The following is a 25,627-nucleotide window of genomic DNA, read 5'->3' on the forward strand; positions in this document are numbered from 1 at the left end:
ATTGGAGGGGCACACATTTTCAGAAAATGGAAAATGAAGAGAATGAAAAGGATTGAGATGTTAAAAGGTAATTTAAAAAGGTCGAATTCTCTTAATTGCCTTCTACACATGCACTGGTTCCCATCCAAAAAAGTATCAGCAGACTTGTTCCCTGTCATCGGTCAACAGAAGAGATGCTCCAGAAAGGACCAGAATATTTTGTAGTATGATGGCCTGATTTTTTAAACTCATTCATGCAGAACCTTATAGTTGACAGAGGAAGAACATTTTCACTCTATTAGTCTTGGCCAGATTGAAATACAAGCTCCAGGAAGAGTAGTGCACCCTCCCAGCACACCACACAACCCCTGGTGGGTTCATGGTTAAAAAAAGATAAAATGGTTCAGTCCAACATTTTAAAGAGCAGTTCAGATTGACTGTGGTCTGGAAGGTATTAAAGGTTAGGCTCTTTTCAAATGGATTCCATGCTTTTTAACATGTTATAACAAGGGCTTGACTACTCACAGATACAGAGACAGATGCAGACACATATTGTATTCTTTAGTGAATACTGAGTGAAACATTACTGTTGCAACCTGAGTGACATTAAATCAAAAAGTGTTTTGTTTGTAAACCCACATGGAAATGCTATCAACGCTTTCAAACGTAATCTTACTTTGCCAAAATGCTACAGGCTTGCTCCCAAAATAAAAGTGTTGTTCAGGTGAAACAGATAATTGTTTTTCACTAACATGAGTAATTGCTGAAGGTGTGTGAGTCATGCCAAAGATATGCAAGGACCATCTGTAAAACCGTTTTTCATTAACCAGATCAGTGTCAGTTTATTGTGGCAAATCACATGACTTTTTAAACTTAATTTACAGGATGTGGGCATCGATGGCTAGGCCAGCATTTATTGCCCATCCCTAATTGCCCTCAGAAAGATTGTGGTGAGCTGCCTTCTTGAACCGCTGCAGGTGTAGGTGTAGGTGTAGGTGTACCCACAGTGCTGTTAGGGAGGGGGTTCCAGGATTTTGACCCAGCAACTGTGAAGGAACAGTGATATATTTCCAAGTCAGAATGGTGAAAGGCTTGGAGGAAAACTTCCAGGTGGTGGTGTTTCCATGCATCTGCTGCCCTTATCCTTCTAGATGGTAGTGGTCGTGGGTTTGGAAGGTGCTGCTTAAGGAGCCTATTTCTTAGTAAGCTTGAAGAACTTGGACCAAGATCCTCTAAAGCCTGGTCCCGGAATGTACAAGGATGGACAGAAAGGAGATTTTTGAAGAAAGTGGATAATGTTAGCTGTGTTAGGTGAGTCATAAACTTGCTAGCATTGAACTTCAAAAGTTAACCTTGGAACTGAAAATTAACACAATTAGGGTGTGCATTAACGTGAGAGGGAAAGAAGCCCAGAAACATTGATTATGAATGGAATAGGATTGGGAAGAAAGAATACAGGAAACATACTCGGAACTGTCCAACACATAATAAGATCTTGGAAGAAAGGTTAGTCAGTTAACAAGAGAGGGCTGTTGGACAAGGCTACAATCTCTCTAAATATAGTTAAGGTGATTTCTTGTTCAGGAAAGTAAATAGCCGTGTGTGTTTTAAAGATAATACAGACAAAGTTTTGAGCTGTTTGCCTAGACTCAAGCAGTGTGTATTGAGGGAAGGTTAGAAGTGATACTGCAGGGGATAGATAGGGACCCAATCGTAGTCCACAAGAGGAGGAAGAATATAGGTGCCTTTTCTTGCTCTCTTTAGGTACCATGCCCTAAGAGGGCGTTGGCGACCATGGACCTCCACGTTAATCTTGCACTGGAGGCTTAGATAATCTTCGTTGGTGGTATATTCAACCAGTTTGCGAGGCTTTTTAAAAAGATCATTCTTTGCCTACCTTATAAGTGCCTTAAAAGCCACTAATATGAGAATTAGTTCAAAAAAGTTTAGGATGCAAAATAGCATTCTCTCATAGACTACCAGTATTTTGGAAAGGAAGGGGAATTGCCCAACAAATTGAGGGGATGACTGAGTGGCTGGTAGCATGGTTTCTGAATAACAATGCAACTTTCATCAACAACATTTCATTAGAATCCATGTGGAACACTTTTTAAAGATATAATCCTGAGCATGTAGGACAAATAAAGCCAACAAATTTAGACTAAACAACTATGCCCCTAAATGGATTAACAAAATAAAAGTGAGATAGAGGGGAAATGGTCCATAAAAATCATGCAGGATGAAAGGAAAAGAGATTATAATGGGATGAATACAAAAAATGCAGCAACACATTCAAAGAGTGATCTAAGAGACCTGAAAAAGTAATATAGATGTTCAGGCTAAGCAAACCAATAACGATTATATTAGTATCATAACAGGTCAGTAATAGCTGAAGTGAAAACTGTAAAAGATGCAAGTAGGCTTGAAACTGAGGATGAGCACAAAGTAGTATACACAAAGGAGGATGTGAAGAATATGCCCTTCCCAATCAAAAATATCTCAAGTAAAGTCAATGAGATGGATTTCAACCATAAAATAATTATAACTCAGAGCATTTGCTAAATGCTGAGAAGCTTTAAAGGAGCAGGGATTTTGAGAGATTAATTACACAACTTATTAAGAGTTGACAGGTACAAAAAGTAATCAAAAAGGCTAATGGAATGTTGCACTGTATCTCAAAGGGGTTTTATGCAAAAGTGAGCAAGCAATGCTTCAGCTGTACACAGCCTTGATCAGATCCCATCTTGAGTACCGTTCTCAGTTCTGGACACTTCATTTCAAGAAAGAAGTATTGGCCTTCAATGGGTTGCAAATTCACCAAAATAATAATTGTTTAGAAGGGTACATTAGAAGAACAGGTTGCATATACTTCACTTGTGTATCAAGTCTTCACACAGAAGACTGAGAGGTGATTAGTTTTAACAGAGGAGACACAGAGAAACTATTTCTTATAGTAGGGGAAAACAATTACATCTTGGTAACTCTCTTTCCCAGAGGATTGTGGGTCTGGGTCAATTGAAGCCTTCAAGACAGGAATTGATAGATTTTTCTTAGGGAAGGGTATCAAGCAATAAGGAGCAAAGGCAAGAAAATGGAGTGGAGATCCAGATCAATTATGATCTAATTGAAGGAAGAGAAGGCCCAAAGCACTGAATAGTCTACTCCTGTTCCCCTACCCACAAAACTGACATTAATGGGGTGGTATGGGTCTCAAAATGTATTGGGTGTATTTATTGTTCTATTTACACCAATGTACTAGTTGCTACCATTTTTAAGTCCAAGTTTCCACAGCAGTCACCTAAAAAAAAAAGCAGTAAGTTTTGTACCCATGTAATGTAAAGGTATTGCTGGCCCTTCAGGAAAACATGTTTGAACTTGTATTGTTGTAGAGCTAGAATGAGCAGGAGTATTCACCTTGCTCCGTAAAATACTATGGGCCACTGCTCGCCCAGCTTGCTCCCCCCTCAGCCTCGTTAACACCTTCAACACCACCACTCCCACCCACCAGTGTTAATTGTATAAATTAAGGTTAAGCATCTACAAGTGGGGGGACACTGATCAGATCAAGAGACACTTATGCCTCTTTTAAGGGGCTGTCAACTAGTTAATTTGTTTCTTAGTTTCTTTGTTTATTTGGTATACTCAAAAGAGTAAAAAGAAACACTCCTTCCATGACTGGTGGGCACCACAGGGGCTGGAGTGCATCATCATTCCCAGCAACTACATTTTAATTTAATAAATTTCCTTTGATGTTTTTAGTTGCAATAACATGAAAGTGCCGCTTTAAAGGTGTTGTTTGTTTACCAGTACTTCAAATGAGTATAAAAAGACACTTATGGACACTGGTGGTGGGTTGTTGTAGAGTTAGGAGCTATACATTTGTAATGTTTCACTTTGTGAATAAATCTAAAACTGAGTAAAGATTGACTTCTGGTATCTTTCTTCACCAACTAGCTGTAGGAAGTTTAACATGGTAGTAGAGAATGGTTGCCTAAAGGGAAAGAATCAATAAATGCCTCTTTATTTGCAACTATCCAATGAGTGCTTCCCAACCTATTTACACTTAACCTTAATTTATACAATTAAGATTCCCAAAATTACTGTTACTGGTGATCTAATTATCTGATATTCCAGCAACTGGCAAGCTGCTTTGGACTCCCATTTCATGTCTGCAGCTTGCTTACCAAATCAAATAAGGCCCAGATCTCAATCTTTTAGTTGCGTCTTTGACAATTCCTCCACAGGTTGGTTGTTTAAAAGTTAAAATTTGCCCAGATGATGTTGTTTTAAATAGGATCAAAGCTCTACACATGAACATATGATATTTATCCTCAAGTGCAAAGAGAGAGAGTAGGGAATAGTCACTTGGTAGTACAGAACTATTGCTGAAAAAAAGACATGCTGGCAAAGCTTCTTGCCTTGCACTAGACAGACACAAGAATGCCAAATTTCAAAGGGAGCAACAATTTATATTGCATGAGAAAAGGATGCTAATTGGTTGGCAAGTTGACTCTGATTAGTCGAGGAATTACCATGGAGAATGCATCTGGGAACTACAGTCCCCCATACTTGGGTTTAATTCAAAAATGGCACAATACATGGACATTCCTTTTGACTTCAGAGGACAGATCCCTAAGTATGTATGCTTCTAGCAAGCATAACTGAGCTACATTGCAATCCTGACTGATAATCTTAAATCGGTTGTTAGTGTAATTCTTAGCACACTCAGGATTGTTCAGCAAGTGCTGTCCAATTACAGAATCACCTCTGATGCTAGATATTACATTGAGTTTTGCAAGCATGGGTTGGCTGAGTACGGTCAGTACTCTGCCTATTGTGAACAGCCGAAACAACGCGCCATTTAATATGATCCACCAATCGTTGGGATGTACAGCCTATGTACCTGCCATGATACCAGTTCTTAAATTCATATACCACATTACTCATTTATGTGGTACACAGAACATCAGAGAGTGGGGAGAAGATTCATGGCGTGCTGACAATCATTATGGGAGAGTTAATGAAAACTGAAGCGGTTCCAGCAGATTGGAACAGATGAATATAATGGTCATGTTAATAAAGAGGATAACATAAGACAACACAACCATTGAACCATCAGTCTCACTTTAATCCATGTAAATAATGGAATAAATTATCGGTAAACTTGAAGATCATCTGTATAACAATAAACTAGTTAACAACAGTATGGATTGCAAAGAGGAAAATCCACTCTACCCAGCCTGCCCCACTGCTTGGGGAAAGTGCTGACCCAATAAGGTATTTGTAAGTCCTATGAGAAAGGATACCTTGACTTCTAAAAGGCTCTTGATAAAGTTCTGCATGAAAGCCTATTAATTAAACTTGAAGGTGTGGGATTTCAAAATAAACTTGAGGAATTCATTTGAGACTGACTAAAGGGTAGTAAACAATAAAAAAACTTGCATGTAATTCAATGAATACTTGTTAAAGGAACTATGTCAGAGTGAGGTGAAGTGCTGAATGGGTTGCCCCAGGACTTAGTGCTGCAACTGCTACTGTTTTGAAATTACATAAATTATCTGGATTCAGAAACAAAGTAAAATGATCAAACTAGGAGAAGCAATAGAATTCTAAGAGGCAATTACAGAATTAGTTGGACGAGTTACGCAAGTGGGCAGAACAATAACAGATGGCATTTGAGGCAGCCAATTGTGCTCAACATAGCAAGGAAAAATAAAGTCAATCATACTCCATGAAACATGTTGAGGTGGCTAAGGATGAAGCTAGGAAAAGACCGAGGATGGTGTGGTGATAATGCCACTGAACTAGTAATCTTCAGGAATAAAAACAGAAAATGCTGGAAGAACACAGCAGATCTGGTAGCATCTGTGGAGAGAGAAACAGAGCTAATGTTTCGAGTCTTTATGACTCTTCTTCAGAGTGAAGAAGAGTCACAGAGACTCAAAACGTTAAATCTGTTTCTCTCTCCACAGATGCTGCTAGGCCTGCTGAGATTTTCCAGTATTTTTTGTTTTTATTTCAGATTTACAGCATCTGCCATATTTTGCTTTTATCTGAGTAATCCTCAGGCCCAGGCTAATGCTCTGAGGATATAGGTTCAAATCCTACCATAGCAGCTGGTGGAATTTAAATGCAATTAATTAATAAATCTGGAATTGAAAGTTAACCTCAGTCATAAGTACCCATTTAGCTCTCCAATATCCTTTAGGGAAGGAAATTGGTCATCTTTACCCAGTCTGGCCTACATGTGACACCAGACCCACAACAATGTGGTTGACTCTTAACTAACCTCTAAAATAGCCCAGCAAGCTATTCAGTCGTGGCAATTAGGGATGGGCAACAAATGCTGGCCTTAGCAACGACACCCATATCTCATGAAATAATATATATTTAAAAATTCTGCCAATGCAGATCAGCAATCAATAAAGCAAATAAGATGTTGAACTGCACCACCTAATCATGAATATATAAGATAATAATCAAACTTAATCATGTTGTTAGACTGTAACTTGAATACTGTGTCACATTCTAGTCATCAGAGCACAGATTGACCTTCACATCTTTCAACGCTGTCTCTGCCACAATATCCGCACTGAAGTAAAACCAGCAATTTGCTTGAACTTGCCCAGTCATAGCATAACTTAACCAGTATTGCTAATCAATAAAATGTAATTTGATCACAGAAACTAAAGTTGTTCTCAAACAGAATTTCATTTATCTTCAGTTTTAAACTAGAGTAGAGATATTTTTTCACTTAAAAAAAAATCAACACTACAATCCAGTAGAATACTTAAGAATCTCATGGAATCCACAGATAAGGGAGACAGTGTGATGAACACAGAGGCACATCTCAGATGTACTTTGTCAATAACAAAAGAGTCATTTTAAATTCTGCAAGTAATGTATCCCAGTGCACTGTATCACCGTACCATGTGGCTTTGGGAAGCAGACTTTCTGATTCAACATTTATGTCTGTTTTATGATTTATTGGCTGCTGCTCTAAATAGTCTACATGTATTTAAAAAAAAAATCAAAGAACAGGTGCAATACACAAAGTCAATATGCGACTAAACCAGGGCATGTGTCAATATACAATACACATAAAATCTCTCTGTGTAGGGTTCAGAAAGTCTTACGTGCAAGTAATTTTGTTTAATTGTACTGTAACTCAGAACCACTAGAATTTTTCCATTTGCTCTGAAAGAACCCATTCAAAATATGTTTCTGCTGTAGCCTGAACACTGGCATGTGTGCAATTTAGTAAGAACTTTAAAATGCAGCTGAAATGTCCATTCTTTGCTATGGCTCACAACCTCTATCTTCTCTCACTTCTTTGACCCAGCTAGGTCAGACATTGATGATCTATTCAAGATTGGTGGGGCTCATCTCAGACTTGGTTCAAAAGTGTTGTGTAGCAATGGACCTTCTCTCAAAATTCAGTCAGCATTAATTAGCAGCTCTGCTACTCGCGAAAGTGAATAGATTAATCTAACAAGGGTGCTTGTCCGGGCCTGAGGTGCAAAACGTGGCTCTGATGCAGCAGTCACAGATCATTTGGTTTCTATGAAACTCTGATTTTGTGATTGCATTGTAAAATAAAGTTGGCAGGGTACTCATCTTCCTCTCCACCTTAAAGTTGTTAAGTATTTCCAAAAGTACACAATGTACTATTTAAGTTTAATTTTGTAAACCACTATACAGTAAAAGTGTTTGAGTCAATGGTTGGCACTCAGAATTCTGCCTTATAGACAATGCTGCTATCAGCTAGAGAGACATTTGTACCAAGTAAACAATAGTTTTGCATTTTGACTGTAATTTGGATTGAATTCAGATTGAGCCAACCTACTGAAACAAATGAACAATAGCACCAAAACATTTCCCTTCCCCCAGCAGATTCAACAAGTACTATGTTCTGTGTCTCTACATTGTTGCTAATGCACATCCTTACACAATTGGCATGCATTGGGTCCTACAACTTTGGGGCATGCTTTCCAATGAAGATGTCAGTCTGATTCACTTGTGTAAACTGCCTCGCAATAGTAACTCTGGCTTGTTTCAGCTGCAGTGAAACTACCAAAATGGCCTTCCACTGTTCTAGCTGCAGTTGACCAATTTACAAAACCCAGCCTATATGCAGAAGCAGTTACTGTAATACTTTAAAGACAATATTCCTTTTAATGAATGGATGTGACAAAAGCAGGATATTTCAATAAGCTTTGAAAGTTATATGTCCAGCCAATCATTTTAGTTGTGTTCTTAGAACCAACCAGGCTCTTGGGTATTTACAGCCTGACAGCTAAATGGGCTAATTATTTCTAAAAATAATCTCTGAAAAGCTCGGAAACAAACTGTAAACGATTTTGCTTCTGAGCTTCAAAGTATCAAACAGCCTGTTGCAGCTATGAAACCAACCCTATCGGGCTGCGGCTTAACTATTGAAAAACATCCAATTCCATTTTCTATAGATTTTAAATACTCTTTGGTGCCATGGAACTGGTTTTCAAGTTGTTTAGGACAATTTTTCCCCTAGTCTATCTATGGTCTAGTCATTGTGTTGAAGAATTCTAAAATGTGCACCAATTAGTCCCAGATTGTGATGGATAATATTCTGTTTGTTATCCTGAAACTGCCCCAGATGCATTACCGCACACCTGCATTTGGATAAAATACTGCAGAGTTTTTGATAGAGTATGACTTTGATAATCATGCCATGATGTTCAACAGTAACACATGCATGCATGTACACACAAACTGGCACGCATGCACCCATGAAAATGGAGTTAACAGGAACCAGGTGGCTAGTGGCATGGTTTCCCTATCCCCATCCAGATCATGACTAAAACAGATTTTCCATCTGTAGCATGATAAAGGCTTTGATTTCTTTAGATTGAAGTGCTATTCTTTTAAAATATAACTATGTAGTTGTTGTTTTCTTATTTCATTGGTTACATATTTAATGCTTTATAATTATTGCCAGAAGTGCCAGTGGTATACATTAATTTTCAGTATATTTTCAATTCATGGATATTTTTAATCCAAGAAATTCAGAGACATTAAAATATCCATGAAAAGAGTGTATTTTACTTTATAGAGTGGATTCAAATTGACAAAGTTTATATATGAACCCTCAATGCACAAACTACATTCCTGTGTCTGCTATATTTAAGTAGGTAATACCTTTCCCACAATGTGAAATTCATAGATCATAATTTCTACCCAAATGTGCCAAGAATTTTCATTAAATAATGCTCTGTTGATAAAACAAAACAGCAGATTAAAGGCAAGGGAGTTACACCACACCACTGTACCATGCTATGTGACTAACTAGGTAGCCGTAGATTCATGCCTGTGATTCCTCATACAGTGAACTCCCAATCTTGACCATAAAACATAGGAGCAGAGTAAGCCATTCAGCCCATCGAGTTTGCTCCACCATTCAATGAGATTATGACTGAATTGATAATCCTCAATCCACTTTCCTGTCTTTTTCCCCATAACCCTCGATTCCCTTACTGATTAAAAACCTGTCTATCTCAGCCTTGAATATACTTAACGACCCAGCTTCTACAGCCCTCTGTGGTAAAGAATTCCACAGATTCACTACCCTCTGAGAGAAGAAATTCCTCCTCATCTCAGTCTTAAATGACTGACCCCTTACTCTGAGATTATGCCCTCTGGTCCTGACTGAGACTGAGACTTCAAGAGGCAGAGTTGAAAACATGTGCTTACCACAGGACATAGGGGGTTAGGAGGACTATAAGGAGGGAATAAAAATAAAAAGACAAAGAAGAACAGGATACAAAAACATTTCTTGTCAATTTACTTCCTTCCCGAAGGCACTGCTTGTTGCTGAGGAATTCCCTCTGACACAATGGCCTTGATAGTAACCTCCTCTCCAACCCACAACAGGTGGGAGAGGGTGATTGTGTGGGGGAGGGGGAACTTACAGCACACAACGCTTTTTTTAAAAAACACTGGCGGCTATCGTGCTGTCTGACTGTCCTGCTGTGAAGAGATGGGGCTTTAAATTAACATATTTAAATCAGGCTCCCACAGTACAATTGGAAAATACTCATGGGGTGTACTTAGGAGGAAATCCTCTCAGAGGGCATATAAAGAGAAACCCTCATGGAGTTGTCTAAAGGGTAATCATTGTGGAATTTGCATAAAGGGAAATCCTTAGGATGCATCCAAGGGGAAATCCTTCTGGCGTGCATCTAAAAGGGAAATTGTTCCATTGTTACAAAGAGGAAATCATCATAGAGTGTATCTTAGTGAAAGATCCTTGGAGTGTGTTGAAGTGAAAATACTCATGAAGTATGTTTAATGGATTTTTTTGTGGGGGCGTGTCTACAGGAAATCTTTGTGGAATACATAGAAAAAAAACCCAGATTGTGTCTGAAGGTATCTTGTCACGCAGTCTGTCTGGAAGAGAATCTCTGTCTGGAAGGTTGCTTGTAGTGTGCTTGGAGTACATTTATGGTATGTATCTGATTTTAGTGACAGGGAATACTTCCAACCAATATTATTGATTGCCACAAAGTTAGTTTTTTTTTTATAGACCAGTCAAGAGCTGTCTATTTCTTTTTAATGAAATCATCCTGGTGTGTTTGATTGCATCGATAGCATAAGTCAGCATACATTGATTGATAAGAAAACAATTACACCCATTTGCTTTTAAAGAAATTAACCACACAACTCTTAATGAGGAAATCTGTGTAGTGCAGAATCCCTGTGAATGAATATTGAGGGAAGCCTTGAGCGCAATGTGGCTTTTGGAATCTAATGAGAGTGTTTCAAGGGGAATCCTTGTGGAACATGTTAGGTTATTTCTGGATTATACCTATTGGGATGCTGTCAGTCTGTGTCTGGCAAATCTTGCAAAAGCTCATAGAACATCTAGGCGAACTTACATCTAGCATGGCTGAAGATTCTGACAGAACAGGGTAATTATGACTTTGGTGATAATGTAAAATGAGTAACATTGATTGAGCCTCTGTCAGTCAGGTGAATGGAAATGAAAATATGGAAAGATATTTAATGGGCATTTGAATCGATATTGTTCATTCTACACTACCATCCAAAGTTGAAAAGTATCCCTTTCGTGTCTATGGGAATCATTGAAAATCACATCAACTGTGTTTGGGGGACCCTATCAGATTGCGAAATTCAGGAATCCTCATGTTGCCTAGGAGGATGCTTAAACAACATATGTAAAGAAAATCTCAAAGATTATACTTATTAAAATCTGAGCAAATTGTGTTTGGGAAGAATCTTGATTGAGAGTCTTTAGTTGAGCAGCCTCTTGATGGTGTCCACAAATGCCTCTCCATTAGTTACTGTTTGGTTAGTGTCTTTAAAAGGGAAATAGAGTTACATTGCTTTTTTTTCAACCCAATACTTGTTGACTTTTGCAATAAACACAGCCAATCTCAGCAGGCTGATTGCATTAAAAAGGGAAAAATAGCATCCGACTGATCTATTAAAAAGAGTGCACTGCAATCAGTAATCTGCAAGGATGCTCTCTGCCCTATGTCAGCAGTGTATGTCCGCTTCCACTCGGAATAAATGCTCTGAACTCCAAAGAATAGCCCTTTTACAAAAGTTCTAAGTGTATTAAATTAGAAGGCAATGATTGTGGGACAAATGGGAGTGGGGAGTAAATATTTTAGACAAGCCAAATTTCCCTACAGTATTGTGTTCTGGTAAAAGTTAAGGTCCTTTCCTATGGCTTTTATTGCCCATAATTTGCCCAGACGATTATTTTGAACTGCCGCTGATTTTTGATGTTTCTGCTGAGAATTAAAAAAAGCATTTGTAAAGAATTCCACTTTCTACTTCTACTAAGTCCCATGGGCACTGCTTAAAACCTAATACTATAATACCAGTCTACTGTGGCTCTGAAACTTAAAAAAAAATCATATGTCATGTAATTGGCATGACAGTTATGCCTTCTGGGGTCAGCTTGTCAAGATTCTTCCATCCACATAGCTAGTAAAATAAGAGCAGAATCAATAAAATGGAAGAGATATTTGCAGCTGTTGTGTGTCAATAAACCTATAATAACTCTTTAGGCTGTGCTGACCGGACATGATTCCAAAATGTCCTCAACAACATTAAACATGCTGATTTTTAAACTGGAGAAAGGATCTTCAGGGAATCCATTCTTACTAAAGAAAAACTTTGGTTATATTCAGTGAAATCTTCTTGCTGTATTTTACATTAAATTGTTTTTCTCAATTTTGTAACCATGTTACTTTATTAATTAAAAATAGGAATCTGTTCCCATATTCATATCAAACAAATATTCATAATGTTCCAGTTGAATGTGAAGTAACTCTTGCTAATAGTAGATGTCCTACATGAAGATCTGAAGGATGAATTATGTAATTACTGTATATTCTTTGCATGTCAAAGATGATTAATGGTGTTGGAAGGTGTCTAATATATTCTGAATTTAAACCTTCTACACAAAATAAGTTCAAATGTTATCAACTGTTCGCTAAAGTTTGGAATTGTTGTAAATCCAGACAACTTGTTCAATGCTTTGCTGAAAACACATCTGTATTTACCAGGAAGCAAACTTTTGAGTATTGATAAACATCTGATTATTTTTACATTTATATTTTCCAAGTGTTATGCAAGAAAGACCCAGCTTATCATATAACCAGCTCATCATCACACTCACATCCACTAAAGTCCATCGTTTCCAGTCCCTCACCAGATTCCAAAAGATCAGTGAGCATCAACAACATCACATTGATAACTGTGCATTCAGTCCTCATGAAGGTTGAGCCACAATGTCAAATAGACATGTTGAAACAGCAATGGCTTTCAAGTTTTTAATCATTTCATGATTCTTTGGTGAGACTTGTTAATGGCTACAATCCAAAGAGCTAGTGTTCTGCATAATTATTAATTTCTTAGTTTAAGAGTCCAAAAAGCTGCAAGACTTCTGCCACACTTACTAAGTACTCCTTTTCTGAAGTACAATTAAGATTGTCCATCAAACCAGCAATACACTAATTCAAACTGTTTGTCACACAGTGAAACAAACAGTTTTGCACACAGCTGTTTCTCTATATCTAAAAGAATGCTTTGCATCATTATTACATTTTGTTGTGAGAGTATAACATCTCAGGAGCATACACAGAGAGCTAACTTATAGCTAAGAGTTTATAAGCTTGATAATCAATCAACAACTTGTCAAAGTGGGAAAGTGAATCAAATGTGTAATCATTAGGTTTGTTATCAATAACAATACATTGAACTCGCCGAATATAGGCCACTCCTTCTCTAGCTCAAGGGTCAATTATTTGATGTCTTAATAGAATGGACTCTAACAGGAAGCCACTTTTCACTACTTCAATGTGTAGTATGTAGTGCACTGAAGATGGTAAATGAATACCTGCTCATTGACTCCTCATTGTTAAGTATGTAATTTCCACTATATTTGAGGTACATTTTCTTGCCTTTACAAAACTGATGTACATGAGCAAATAATTGATTTGTGGAACAAAACAGAATCAAATACTAATGGTTTCCTCAAATACTGATTAATCAACTAGTTGGTGGCTATCCAATAACTAACAGTTACCAAATCAACTAAAATTACATGGCCTTGGAGATAGTATCCTAACTTTAGTTTATTTAGGTTCCAATTCAAATGATCCCATATGTTTTCAATAAATTTGTTCTATATTTTTTCTGTTCAACTTCAGTTTGAATTGTAAGGATAGAGATGTAATTTATCTATAATTTTTGGATGATTTAATTTGTCCACACAATTATTTTCAGTTCTATTACATAGAAATACAGCCTTAGATCAGCCACAGAATATTGTCTCTTCACATATTATATATTATGTACATGTCAGATCTCACTTTCTTACCTTATACAGCTTGACTGCTGCTTCATGTCTATGGTTGGTACTATGAAGGCGCAACTTATCCACACTGTTAGTATAATAGTCACAGGCATTGCATTTCAGATGCACTGGATTCCCAATAGCTACACATTTGAGCCTCCACTCATTAGGTTTGCCCCCTTCTCTGATGTGGGCCACCAGCTGATATTTCTGCATGTGTTTGTCTGTCTTACAATGGAGCTGAAAGTTGGCCTTCAGCTGAGTGTTGTAGTTGCAGAGCTTACATTGATAGATGTCACCAATCACAGCCTTCCACTCCTCTTCAGGGAGTGAACGCTCACTGTTCACATGCAAGCTCAGAGCCTCCAGGCTGTCGGTGGTAAATTTGTTGCAGACAGCACATTGAAACAGCTTCAACGAGGGGTCATTGATGTAAGGTGAAATCTCCCCGGCAGTAAGGAAGGATAGGTCATCACCTACTAGTTGACCACTTGCAAGCCTCATTTCAGGTGGTAGCTCACTATTAACTGTGAAGAGAAAATCAAGAAGGAACAGTTTGTGATTAGAACATACCCACGAAAAGAAAAAAAAGACTTGCATTTATATAGTGCCTTTCACAGCTATTGGACATCTTGAAGTGTTTTACAGTCAATGAAGTACTTTTGAAGTGTAGTCACTCTTGAAATACAGGGAATGAAATAGAAACACAGAGGAATTGATAAAATAAAGCCTTGGTGAGCAGTTTGCTTCCCCTGGAGCTTTAAACTATAAAAAGCTGTAATAGGATTGAATCAGGATCAATTACAATCATCCCTTTCAACTTCCAAATTCTCTCACCAGATAGCTTTAATTACTCCTATTGGGCATGATGTCATCCCTGAATTTGTATTTTTAAAGACATGAAAGTTGATCAATGTTAAAACAAAACTTCAGCATATTACAGCATGTGTCTCAATTTACTTTCACTTAGCTAATTCAAATTATAGTAAGAAACCTTTAGGGCCAGAAATTTCCTGGGGTTTGCTCCCACTCTTAGTGTTGCATCACTGGAAGTGTGCCAGAAATCCCACTTACACACATAATGCTGGCAGAGCTGAAGCAGTTCCAAGGAATTTCCTGGTCCATGAGTACCAAGATACTTCTATTTGAAAAATGTAATTTTTAATGGCATTTAACAAAGTAGTAATGTTTGCCACAGAAGTGCCAGTGTTAAACCCAATTTTACAGCAACACAGATACATCTAGATTGTTAATGGCCTAGCATAAATTCTGTAGAACATAGTGGAAAGTATGAATAATTGTGACATTGCACAGTAGTATCTTCTGACTATGGAAGCTACTGGATTGTCAGAACATCACTAGTTGTGCAGATATATCATTGTGATCTTTCATTCTGAATCCCTGACTTAGTGAGTGTGCACTAATATTCAGAGCCTTTACTTTGAACAAAACTGCATTTATCCCGAGAGAAGCACCAAAGTTGTTAGAGGCCTCATAAAATTGAGCTCAACTGCAATGTTGGAAACACTTTAAAATGTATGGAAAGCTAATCAAAATAAAAACACTTATAATCAACACAATGTTACATAGATATAAGATGCCTACCTATCTGGACATGGTAAGATTCAGATTTCAGTGGAATGATATAAAACTAACTTTATAATTGTCAACACTGCACAGCAAGACAATCATTTAAGCCCTGGGTATTTTAGCACATTGAAACTGCAGGGAAATCAAATGTCAAATATATAACTAATAGGAAGCACAAGGTGACATTTATCTATGAGAACAATATATACTTGAAATTAAAAACTTTACAATTAAGAAATATTATATGTATTCTATTGATAATAACTCTTATTAGAAAGTCTCAGGAATATTTTATTCAAAGAAAAGAGTGCATGGTTCAGAAGATAAACTGACAATTTGGACCTTAATAAGTTAAAGCTGTGAAATGACAATTGTAAATGAGAGAATAAAATGCTAATAGGCACTGACCTAGTCCTGGTGCCACAGCTGCAGCTGTTGCAGGGTCAAGCTGGAATGGATTTAACATGAACTGCGGGTCAGCCGGATTTTCCAGTTTCAGGCCTGTCAAGCCTATGTTTTGGGCCAGATAGTACTGGTAAAGCTCGGCCTCAGCAGGTGCCAGACCCAACTGCAGGCTGTGCTGGATTTGTTTCATGTTCTGCTGTAGCAGCATCATGTTGTGCATGTGCTTTTCACTCGTCATGTGGATGCGAAGGTTCCTTGCCACATTGGTTTCATAATCACACACCTCACACCGCCAAGTAGGCTTTTGTTTTGGTTTGGATGGGGATGGTGTCCCACAGCCACTAGATGTAGGTCCTGGAGCATTATGCACAAACACTTGCTCTCCGCTGCCATTCTGAAGGTTTTGAACATTGTTTAGGTGCTTGTCTGACTGCATATGAATACTGAGGTTGCCTTTGGTAGTTGTAGAGTAGTTACAAACCTCACAGCGGAAGGGTTTATAGCCACAAGTGTAACTCTCACCCCTGGCTAACCTAGGGTGAGGTTGTCCAGTCTTACAATAAACACAAGAGCTGCCAGGCTCGGGGTGTTTTTCCTTCATATGTGCCTCAAGGGTTTGTTGATACTTGTAGTGCCAGTTGCATTTGGGACATTTCAATGTCTTGCATGAGTTCCGTGAATGCATCATGGTCATGTGGCCACCTAAAGAGCGTGATGACCCAAGGACCGTGTCACATTTGGGACACTCAATAATACTTCCTGGTGGACTTTCACTTGCCCCTAGTGTGTAGGGGTTACAGCTGTGCTGGTGATGAGAACCAGGACTATCATCATCTCTGTGGGTTGAGTCATTTGGTTGAAGGGTTGTGGCACAATCTTTACTGGCACCTGCAAAGTCTTTGCCACTAATGCTATAGCTATTGTCACTGCAACTATCCCTAAGTTCAGTGCGTTGTTTTGCCTTATCTAGATCATCAGAAACAGTCACAGAGGAAGAAGAGGTACCCTTTTCATTTAGATTTAACACACTGGGCATTAAAGGAGACATAGAAATGCTTTGGTTTGAGATAGGGAAATCTTTGCTACCATTACGGTTCACTAATCCACTTGACAATAATGTCTCATCATCATCAAGTTCATTTGAACATGTGTCATCTTCTTCATCGTCATCCGTTGGTTCAACAGGTTCACTTTTGATTTGGAATTCTCCATCTGGATGCAAGACAACTGTTTCTTTCGGTCTTTCACAGTTACTCTCTTGGTCCTTGCTCCCTGACAACTTGTTTGACCCAGATGATGAGTGACTGAGGGAAGCTGAGGTAATTGGGGTGTTCAGAGCTGAACTAGACAGCCCCCCGAGGTTTGCTTCAGCTTTGTGCACTAAGGTATTCCCTAGCGACGGATCTGATGAACCAGCATTGCTTGCACTTCCTTTCAAGAATGCAAAGTTAGCCTGAAAAGAATCACCGTTTTCAACATGAAATGCACTCCACAAACCACGGTAGGTTGGATCGGGACCTATGAGGTTTGCATTAGAAAACCGAGGATGAATAGAATTTGAATTTTTTGGTTCCAGAAAGCTTATTAGAGGTTCCTTGTCTTTGCCTATCCCCTGTATGATGGCAGAGATATATTTATTATTTAGGAGCTTTTGCTCCTCTTCATTGAGGCCCATCCGATGATCATGCACAGCATGGGTTACAAATGACTTAACATAGCCAAAAGACAGCTTGCACAAGAAACACATCAAAATTGGTTTCCTTTTCCCATCGCTAACACAACCATCAAATTTAGACAAATCCACATTGTTAGGAACATCTTTGGACACGCAGGAGTTTTTGGCCAAGCCGTCACTGCTGAGATAATCTTTCTCACTACTGTGCCGGACATCGTAGACACGAAAACTGTGCAAGACAGGACCGACTCCTGCAAATGCTGAGGTATTTGGGAAAGCCTGTTCGGCAGGAAATCGTTTCCCGAGGGATGAAGCAATATGAAAAGTGTTGATGACTTGCGGGTAGAACGACAAAGAGGTTGCTTTCTCATTCTTTTCCCCAGCTGCTGCGAGTGAGTTCAGAAAAATTGCAGAGGAAAAGAGCTTACTGTTCATTTCTGGCTGCACGTTCTTCCCACTGTCTTTGGAGTCCTCTATTATAAATGCCGACCCATCAGGCTGGTAAACTATCTCCCCTGTCAGATTCTCCACATCGCTATCCTCTAATTCACTTATCTCACTGTCATTGTCATCCTTCAGAAGAGGAAGGCGGGCATTTGGGCAGTGATGCTCCATGTATTTCTGTAAACTTGAAAAAGAAGTGGCACATTCGTTGCAGGGAATCTCTTTTGCTGAGGTAACCTGAGTGGTGGCAGCATTCTCCACACTGAAATCCAACAAGCTTTTGCTTCTGTACTCATCTGTTCTCAGGTTGTCATCCGTAGTACTGTTTTTCCTGTCAGGCTCCATCCCCGCAACTTTCTCTGGCACCTCATTATCAAGTTGTGTCGTTCCGCATAGCTTTGATGTGTTATGCCCATTTTCCTGCCTAGCGTTGGTAGGGGAGTCACAGGTTTCCATGGCAATTGCTACATGGGGATCTCATTTCATCCAGCCTGTCAGGGACCTGAATAAACCAAAAATAAGTTAAGAGAAGCCATTTTATTAAATAATAATATTATTCGCTAATAGCTCATCTTTAAATTTCCACAATTTGTAAACTAATGTCTGGTATAAAGTGGAGTTTATTACAAACTTAAACATAACGGCCTTTAACCGTTTACAGAAGTGTTAATTTAAAAATTGTTATACTATTTCACTTCATAAAGTATATGCGCAGCATTAATTCCTTGATGTATTGTAATCCAAATCTATGTTATATTTCTTCAATATAAAACTTTTAATTAACTAGTCTATCATACACAAAAAACAATTTCCTATGAAATCATACTGTCACAGTACTGATGCATTTGTAATGATCTGGAGCCTCAGCAGTAATCACTCACATAAATAACATGGCAACACATCTAAAATACTTCACTCTTCTTTACAAGTAGCTCCATAATAAGACAAAAGTCTTAATCTTCAGTCTCACAAACATGTCAAAAGGTATATTTCAAATATTATGGAAGATCAAAAACCACCAATAATATTGATTTTCACTTGAGAATTCTAGCAAGAGATATCTGGTAATAGTTGGAAAATGCAAGATAATGCTTTTATGCTCTCACCATTTGCCTTACATTTTCTTGAATGCTAATCGACTCCTTTGCAAAGTATAGTCTTGACAATATCTTCCTTATAAATGCACAAAAAAACACCTAGATGGTGATGGTTTGCCTCTTTCACTAAATCTTTTCAAAAGGCCTTCAGATTATAAAGTTTGCTGCTGGCTTTTTTTTTCACCCCTGACATATTTTGTCAGATAAATCCAATAGCATGAGAGAAAAGTAAGCAAATTAATAGAGTGCCAACAAAAAAAAAGATTGAGCTCGTCTTTGCTTCTCATCTGACCAAGTAAATCAGCTTACTTCAAATCTTCCTTCTGAGAGAGCCCTCAGCAGGTATCTAACAAGCCCTGATTAAGCACCAATCAGGATTCTTCCTCATGCTTCGGCTACTTCAATAGGCATAGAAACAGAAATTAATATTTAGTGCATCCAGTCCTACCATCCTCGGGGAAAATTAGACTCAGTCAAATTTTTTCACTGCAAAACGTAATGAACACCATTTCAAATACAATTTTGATGTTGTCAGTCCTGGTGTGTTGCCCATCTCACAGCTACTACCTCAATCAACTTCTCTCCTATCTTTAACAAATCATATGAAAGCCCCGATGATGAAAATCCTTCAATCATTTCTCAAGGCAGGCACCACAGCCCATATATTCCCTTTAGTGGAAACACAAATGTAGTTTGTAAAGGCCATATCACTATTTCACAGCAGGGTGCAGCACAGGAGGAAAGTTAAGGTGAAAACTCTGCTATCCTTCGTCTCATTGCTCACTGGACTGCAACTACTGTATTAATGACTTGCATAGATTCTGAGTGTCTCTAGTCCTTGCAGATCTCCCAGTTTACAGAATGATGGCACTATACACAACAGCAGGGTGGTCAGCCACTTCAGTGCTCACTTTCAATGCATAACAAAGGCTTTGAGCAAGAGAAAAGACAGCTCACTGTACACCTTCAGGGGCCTGTATAGTACGATTCTCAAAATTAAGAAAATTGCCACGTGTGCAGTGTCAATAAGACAACATAATTTCACACTACATAACTGTGAATAAAAAATACTCTGCTGCTACTGAACACTTGAAGAGCAGAGATCATTCTGTGTTGTATGCATAATTCCTTAGTATGCAGCAATTTAGGGGATTAATTTGAAACAACTTCTGACTAAATAAGGCTTGGGGGATGCACTCTGCTATTAAGTATTGAAGAATAGCTGCTTAAATTTTTTTCTCTAATCAAATCTAATCTCTTCAGCTAAGTCAAAGAGGGAAATGATCAGTTTAAGAGACATCAGAAGATTTACACAGATTGAAAATGAATTAAAATTAGTTTTGCTGTCTGAGATGGGCTAAAATGACAGTCTAATTGCCTCTGAATTGAATATCATAAAGCTTAGCGTGTAATTTTAATCATTGATGAGCTCCAGGTTAATTATGCTCATGGCTTGCATGCAGCGTAAAAAAAGCATCTCTGAAATGAACCTCAACACAAAGACCATGAAAAACTAATAATTTTCTAATTAGTTCACACAGGCACATTTACCTCTGCATTTGGCAATTTAACACCAACAATATTTGCATCGGAAATTAGGTTATAGTTTTTGTACTCCTAACAGTCATAAGAAGTGGCAACAGAACACAGCAGGCAGATTTGAATACCCTGAGCACTCTGAGTTCACAACTATAACAGGTCCAATTTTAATCCACGTTCAGTAACTGTGGACAAATACAAAACAAGCTCTGTGGTGTATTCTCTTGCTAGTTCCAGCACAAAGCAGCCTTACGATACTTTTCATTTGTTGAGCAGACAGGACCAGACTTGACTATCTACTCTTGTTAGCACATAGTGTACATACACCAATATCCGCCAACACTGAATAATTTACATCAGAAATAAGCATGAAACATGTAGTACTATGTAGAGGACTCCCATTTCATTTCATCATCTGAAAAAGCAGATATTGATAAATGACATGTCTTCACCACTTTGTGAATGGTTCTACCTATAGCTCCAGAAAGATGCAGAGCAGTATATATTAAAAGCAATATATAAGGACAAAGATAAAACAATTCAATTAAGACAATTATAGAAGAGGGAAATGTACAATGATGAAGCAAGACAAAATGCAGCAGATTGTGATTTGTAATGCAGCATTTCTCAACACTTCAAGCACTAAATGACTCTGTGGGGAATATCTCCATCCTTCTGGGCAATACACAGTGAATCATTATAAACTGATAAATTATAAAATATGCTATATACATCTGAACGCTGATCCTGATACCTGCTGTTTGGACATAGATGGTTTCTGCAGACAAACCAAATCAAAGCCCTCAGTTATTCTTCAGACACTACCTAAGAAATCTTTAACATCTAAAAGCTTTAACAAGCATGCTTTGGTGTTTTGCAAATTTCCACAACATATTTCCCAATAATTTAGATAAATTTGTTTTTTTTTTTGCAAACTATTTTATGTTGAGCTATGATCCTGAATCAATGGAACAATTTGCTCTTAGTACATGTCTATTCTGTTTATTGTTTTGTTTGTATAAAATCATCATTTTAAATACAAACAACTGACTTTTATATATGATTGAATTGCTAACTTCTCTTTTCCTCCTTCAGCAAATACAGGTTGAATGGCTACGAAGCAAAATAATCAATACTCCTACACTAAGATTAACTGACAAAAAGTGTACATGTTAAACAATAGGGCAATGCCTCTGCACTGAATGAATGTTCAGTTCCCATTGGAACAAAGAACTAGAATCACAAATGCCAATTATACCTCTGTTTTTTAATTGAGATTGTCCCAGCCTTCTTCTCCGCTCCAGTGAGACAGTGTTTGAGAAGTGATTAAAAAGAACGTGATCTGATCAAGAGGAGCGAATAATGGCAGAGGAATGCTAGGTTTGCCACACTGTTAAGTGCTGGGAAAAAAGACCAATAGGGTTCTTGGCTCTTTTGTTTTTCCATCTGCTGTTTAGTTCCCTTATTCGACTTCAATTCTTTATTTGCAGTGTTAGAGGCAGGTTAAAAGCTGTCCACATAAAACACCAGTTCAACCCACGCAAAGTTAGAACTTACATAACTCTCTTAAAAACAAATACAATTATACCAGAATTATATCAAGTTTTCTAAAGGTCATCACTGTCTCTGCAGTGGCCTTTTTCTCCACACCAAATCCTCTATCAATATGTCATACTGAGTTAGGCAAAGACAAAGGAGAGGATCAGTGCGAAAACTGCACATATATCTAATCCTGACAAAGGATTGAATAGACCTTCACAAGTGTAATTATACTTGTTTATTTGTTGCCACATACAAACGACTGATGAAAAATCCATCAAAGCAGGATTAAACAAGCACCAAGTGCCCCTTTACTTTCGAAGTCCACATTTAGATTTAGTACTATTTTATTCCAATTTAAAAAGAAAAAAATGTAATGCAAGGAGCTTTTGCCTTGAATCTTGACAGTTCTTTGCATAGTGTGTAATATTATTAAATACATTTGCAACCTATGTTGTGCTATACTTCCTTTAGATTTTTTTCCAGAATCCATGATTAGAAGCTGTGGTATGTAGTAGCAGAGTGTGGTAGATGCTTTGCTAGCCATGGATTGTGTAAAATTAAACATTCTTTTTACAGCACTTGTCCTTTTTAAGCTTTAAATGCAGGTACTATATTTTACACAAAAAGGCAATAATTATGTATGATTACTTCAGGTTTCCTAGCTAAAGTAATGTGGCTTAGGCCAACAATTATGAACTAATCTTTGGCTGAGCAAATTTTCCTTTATCTTCTCAGTCTATTGGCCATCTTTCAGAACATTTAAAGTTATTCAGAAGAAACTCACAGCCACATGTACTTCTTCGTTACCCTCTATGTGATACTGATTGTTGGTGATATAGCCCTGTTGTACACTTACATAAATAAAATTATATTGTAACAAGCTTGTTGCATTACTGACAAATCAAAATATAATTGTTAACTGTTTTACTTTTGACTAATACTGGGCTTAAAATGTATTTGCTTCGTGAAAAAGAAAACATTTTGAGATGATTTTTGGGCATTAATCCCCCAAATTTATGTAAAATTACAATAACTGAAAACAGTTTTTAGAAACTACACAACCCTTCACTTATAAGAAAGGGACAAATCAAAGTAAACCAATCTGCATAGCTAATGTCTTTGTGACCTCTCCAATTTAAAACAGAAAAGCTGTAATTTTTTTTGCTGGCAATCTGGAAACACTCTGGAGTTAATTACAGCTGATTCGAAGTGAACCGCACAAACAAAGGCCAGTCTATGTCCAGACAATTATACTGCATTAACCAGCTTAGAGCTTCCTGCTGATGTTTCAGGGCTCTTCTATTACACCCTTCTACCTTCCCAGCATGATATAAAGTGCTCCTGCAAGGATGAATTAATGAAGAGAACTGCAAAAGAATGTGTGACGACCTCTTTTGACTCGGCAAAAACTTTCCATCTAAGTCACTACAAAGGCGGAGAAGGTAATTAAGTTTGAATAGAAGACTGAAACAAAATATACATCTGTCCTGTAAGAGGTGAAGAAATTAAATAGGAATTGGCTTGAAAGTTTCAAAGGTAAATAATCATAAATAAATAGATAAATAAAGGAAATATTTGTGTGCATTATGCTACCTGAGCAACCAAAGTTTGTCTTTATTTTTAATCTTGTTCATGCATGCTGACACTAGTGCTTAAAAACATCTGGTTGTCTGATAAGTTATCAAACATGTGACATATACAACCTTAGCATGACAGTTTCTCCGGATTTCATTCTAAGCATAATTGCAGCTTTTTTTTTGCCCGAGAAACAACATTAAACGGCTGACACTTCATTGTTGGTGTCAAATTGTAAAAAACATAAATGTGAACATTTCTCCACAAAGCTATTTTTAAAAAGTCACATAAGTATGCATTATAATGACATTTTTGAATGCTGTGAGCTTAGCCCTGATGAACAAAGTTCTCTCACCCCCTTTTGTAAAGATAAGTCAAGCCTCAATGCAACAAACTTTGCCATTACATACCTCCTGCTATATAACCTTACTTGCATCCTTACTGATGCTCCCCCTTGTATGTGAAGCTCAGTATCTGATAGGCCAATAATCTGATAGACTATAGCACAGCACCCTTCATTCTTATAGCAAACACAATCACTGTATTACTTGTAGCAAAATAGAGCAAACTGCACAGTTCTAATTGTTCTGGCATTCGCATTAACTTCACAACAAGGCTGTTCCACTGGCTGAAGCGTCTAGAATTAAGGGGGGTAGCCTCATGACAGAGATGAGGAGAAATTTCTTCACTCAGGTGTTGTGAATCTTTAGAATTCTCTAGCCCAAAGGCTGTGGGTGCTCAATCATTGAGTAGATTCAAGGCTGAGATTGATAGATTTTTGGACTCTAAAAGGAATCAAAGGATATAGGGGTCAGTTGGGAAAATGGAGTTGAGGTCAAGGATCAGCCATGATATTATTAAATGGCAGAGCAGGCTTGAGGGGCTGGATGGCCTACTTCTGCTCTTAGTTCTTATGGTCCAATATTTCCTCAACAAAGTTCCAATGTGTGTATTCAGAAATTTAAGTTGGCAGTCACTCTTTTGCAATCTAACAATGAAGTAATTTTGAAGTAATCTGCAATTTTGGAATAATCTCTCAGTCTGCACAAAAATATAGATTTTGAGTGTGCAATAATGTGATCAGTCCAACAATTTAAAAACATATCTAATATATTATTTTCTTGTTCCATTTTTACCTTTCTCACCTTGTACTATTAAATGCTCTGACTGCATTGAACATTTGTGTTAATGTTACTCAAAGAAGCTTGTAGCATTGAAGCATCAGAACATGATGCTTTACATGAAGCAGAGAGTGCAATAAAGTTGGTATTCAAGCAAGTTAAAGATCTGACATGTAGGAATCAAAAATCAAGGGTCCATATGAAAATTGAGGTAGCACCAATGCAAGCCTGCTTTACAATTGGAACTGCACTACTATTGTTTTAATCAGAAGTGGTTATAGATGAAACAAAATAATTTCATTGTGCCCCCATAAGCCTCATGTACATTAATCACCCTCCCTTTGTTTCGTCCATGCAAAGAAGGATTAGATTTTAAATGATGACTGCTTAATCCCTTTGATTTCCCTGTGCTAAATAAATATTAATCTACAAGTCAATCACATCTTGTATTATAATGCAAAGTATATACAATATGAAAGTACTCAAAGGTTATGTAAATTGCAGCTGATTTTACAAGCGCCTGTCTGTTGATAACATCATTCTTTTTTCCATAAAAAATGCTCCTGATCAGGATTCAATGCAAAGTTAACAGTCCAGCTTCACATATACAGCCTATCTCCAAATACTTGCTGTCTTTACGAGTCAGCAGCAAAGATCCAATGCATTAATCTGGACTATGAATAAACAATTATTATGCAATGTTTATTTAAGGTTCATTACTCAGAACCTGGAATTTTACCTCAACCCTTCATAAATGTATAGAAGCCATTTGGATGGCTTTGTAGGATAATGT

The 25,627-nt window shown here is 37.7% G+C and overlaps 1 protein-coding gene across 1 annotated transcript in view; it reads right to left on the reverse strand.

Moving 5' to 3' along the window:
* Positions 1-25,627, reverse strand: part of zfhx4 (zinc finger homeobox 4) — a 246,299-nt gene that overhangs the window by 206,679 nt on the left and 13,993 nt on the right. Inside the window, exons 2-3 of the mRNA XM_041190045.1 lie at positions 15,845-18,462; positions 13,871-14,373 (exon numbers count right to left, since the gene is read on the reverse strand). Coding sequence (XP_041045979.1) covers positions 13,871-14,373; positions 15,845-18,416 — 3,075 coding nt within the window. The 5' untranslated portion in view covers positions 18,417-18,462. The remainder of the gene's footprint in view (positions 1-13,870; positions 14,374-15,844; positions 18,463-25,627) is intronic.

The sequence above is a fragment of the Carcharodon carcharias genome, chromosome 6 (assembly GCF_017639515.1).
Source record: "Carcharodon carcharias isolate sCarCar2 chromosome 6, sCarCar2.pri, whole genome shotgun sequence".
Taxonomy (NCBI): domain Eukaryota; kingdom Metazoa; phylum Chordata; class Chondrichthyes; order Lamniformes; family Lamnidae; genus Carcharodon; species Carcharodon carcharias.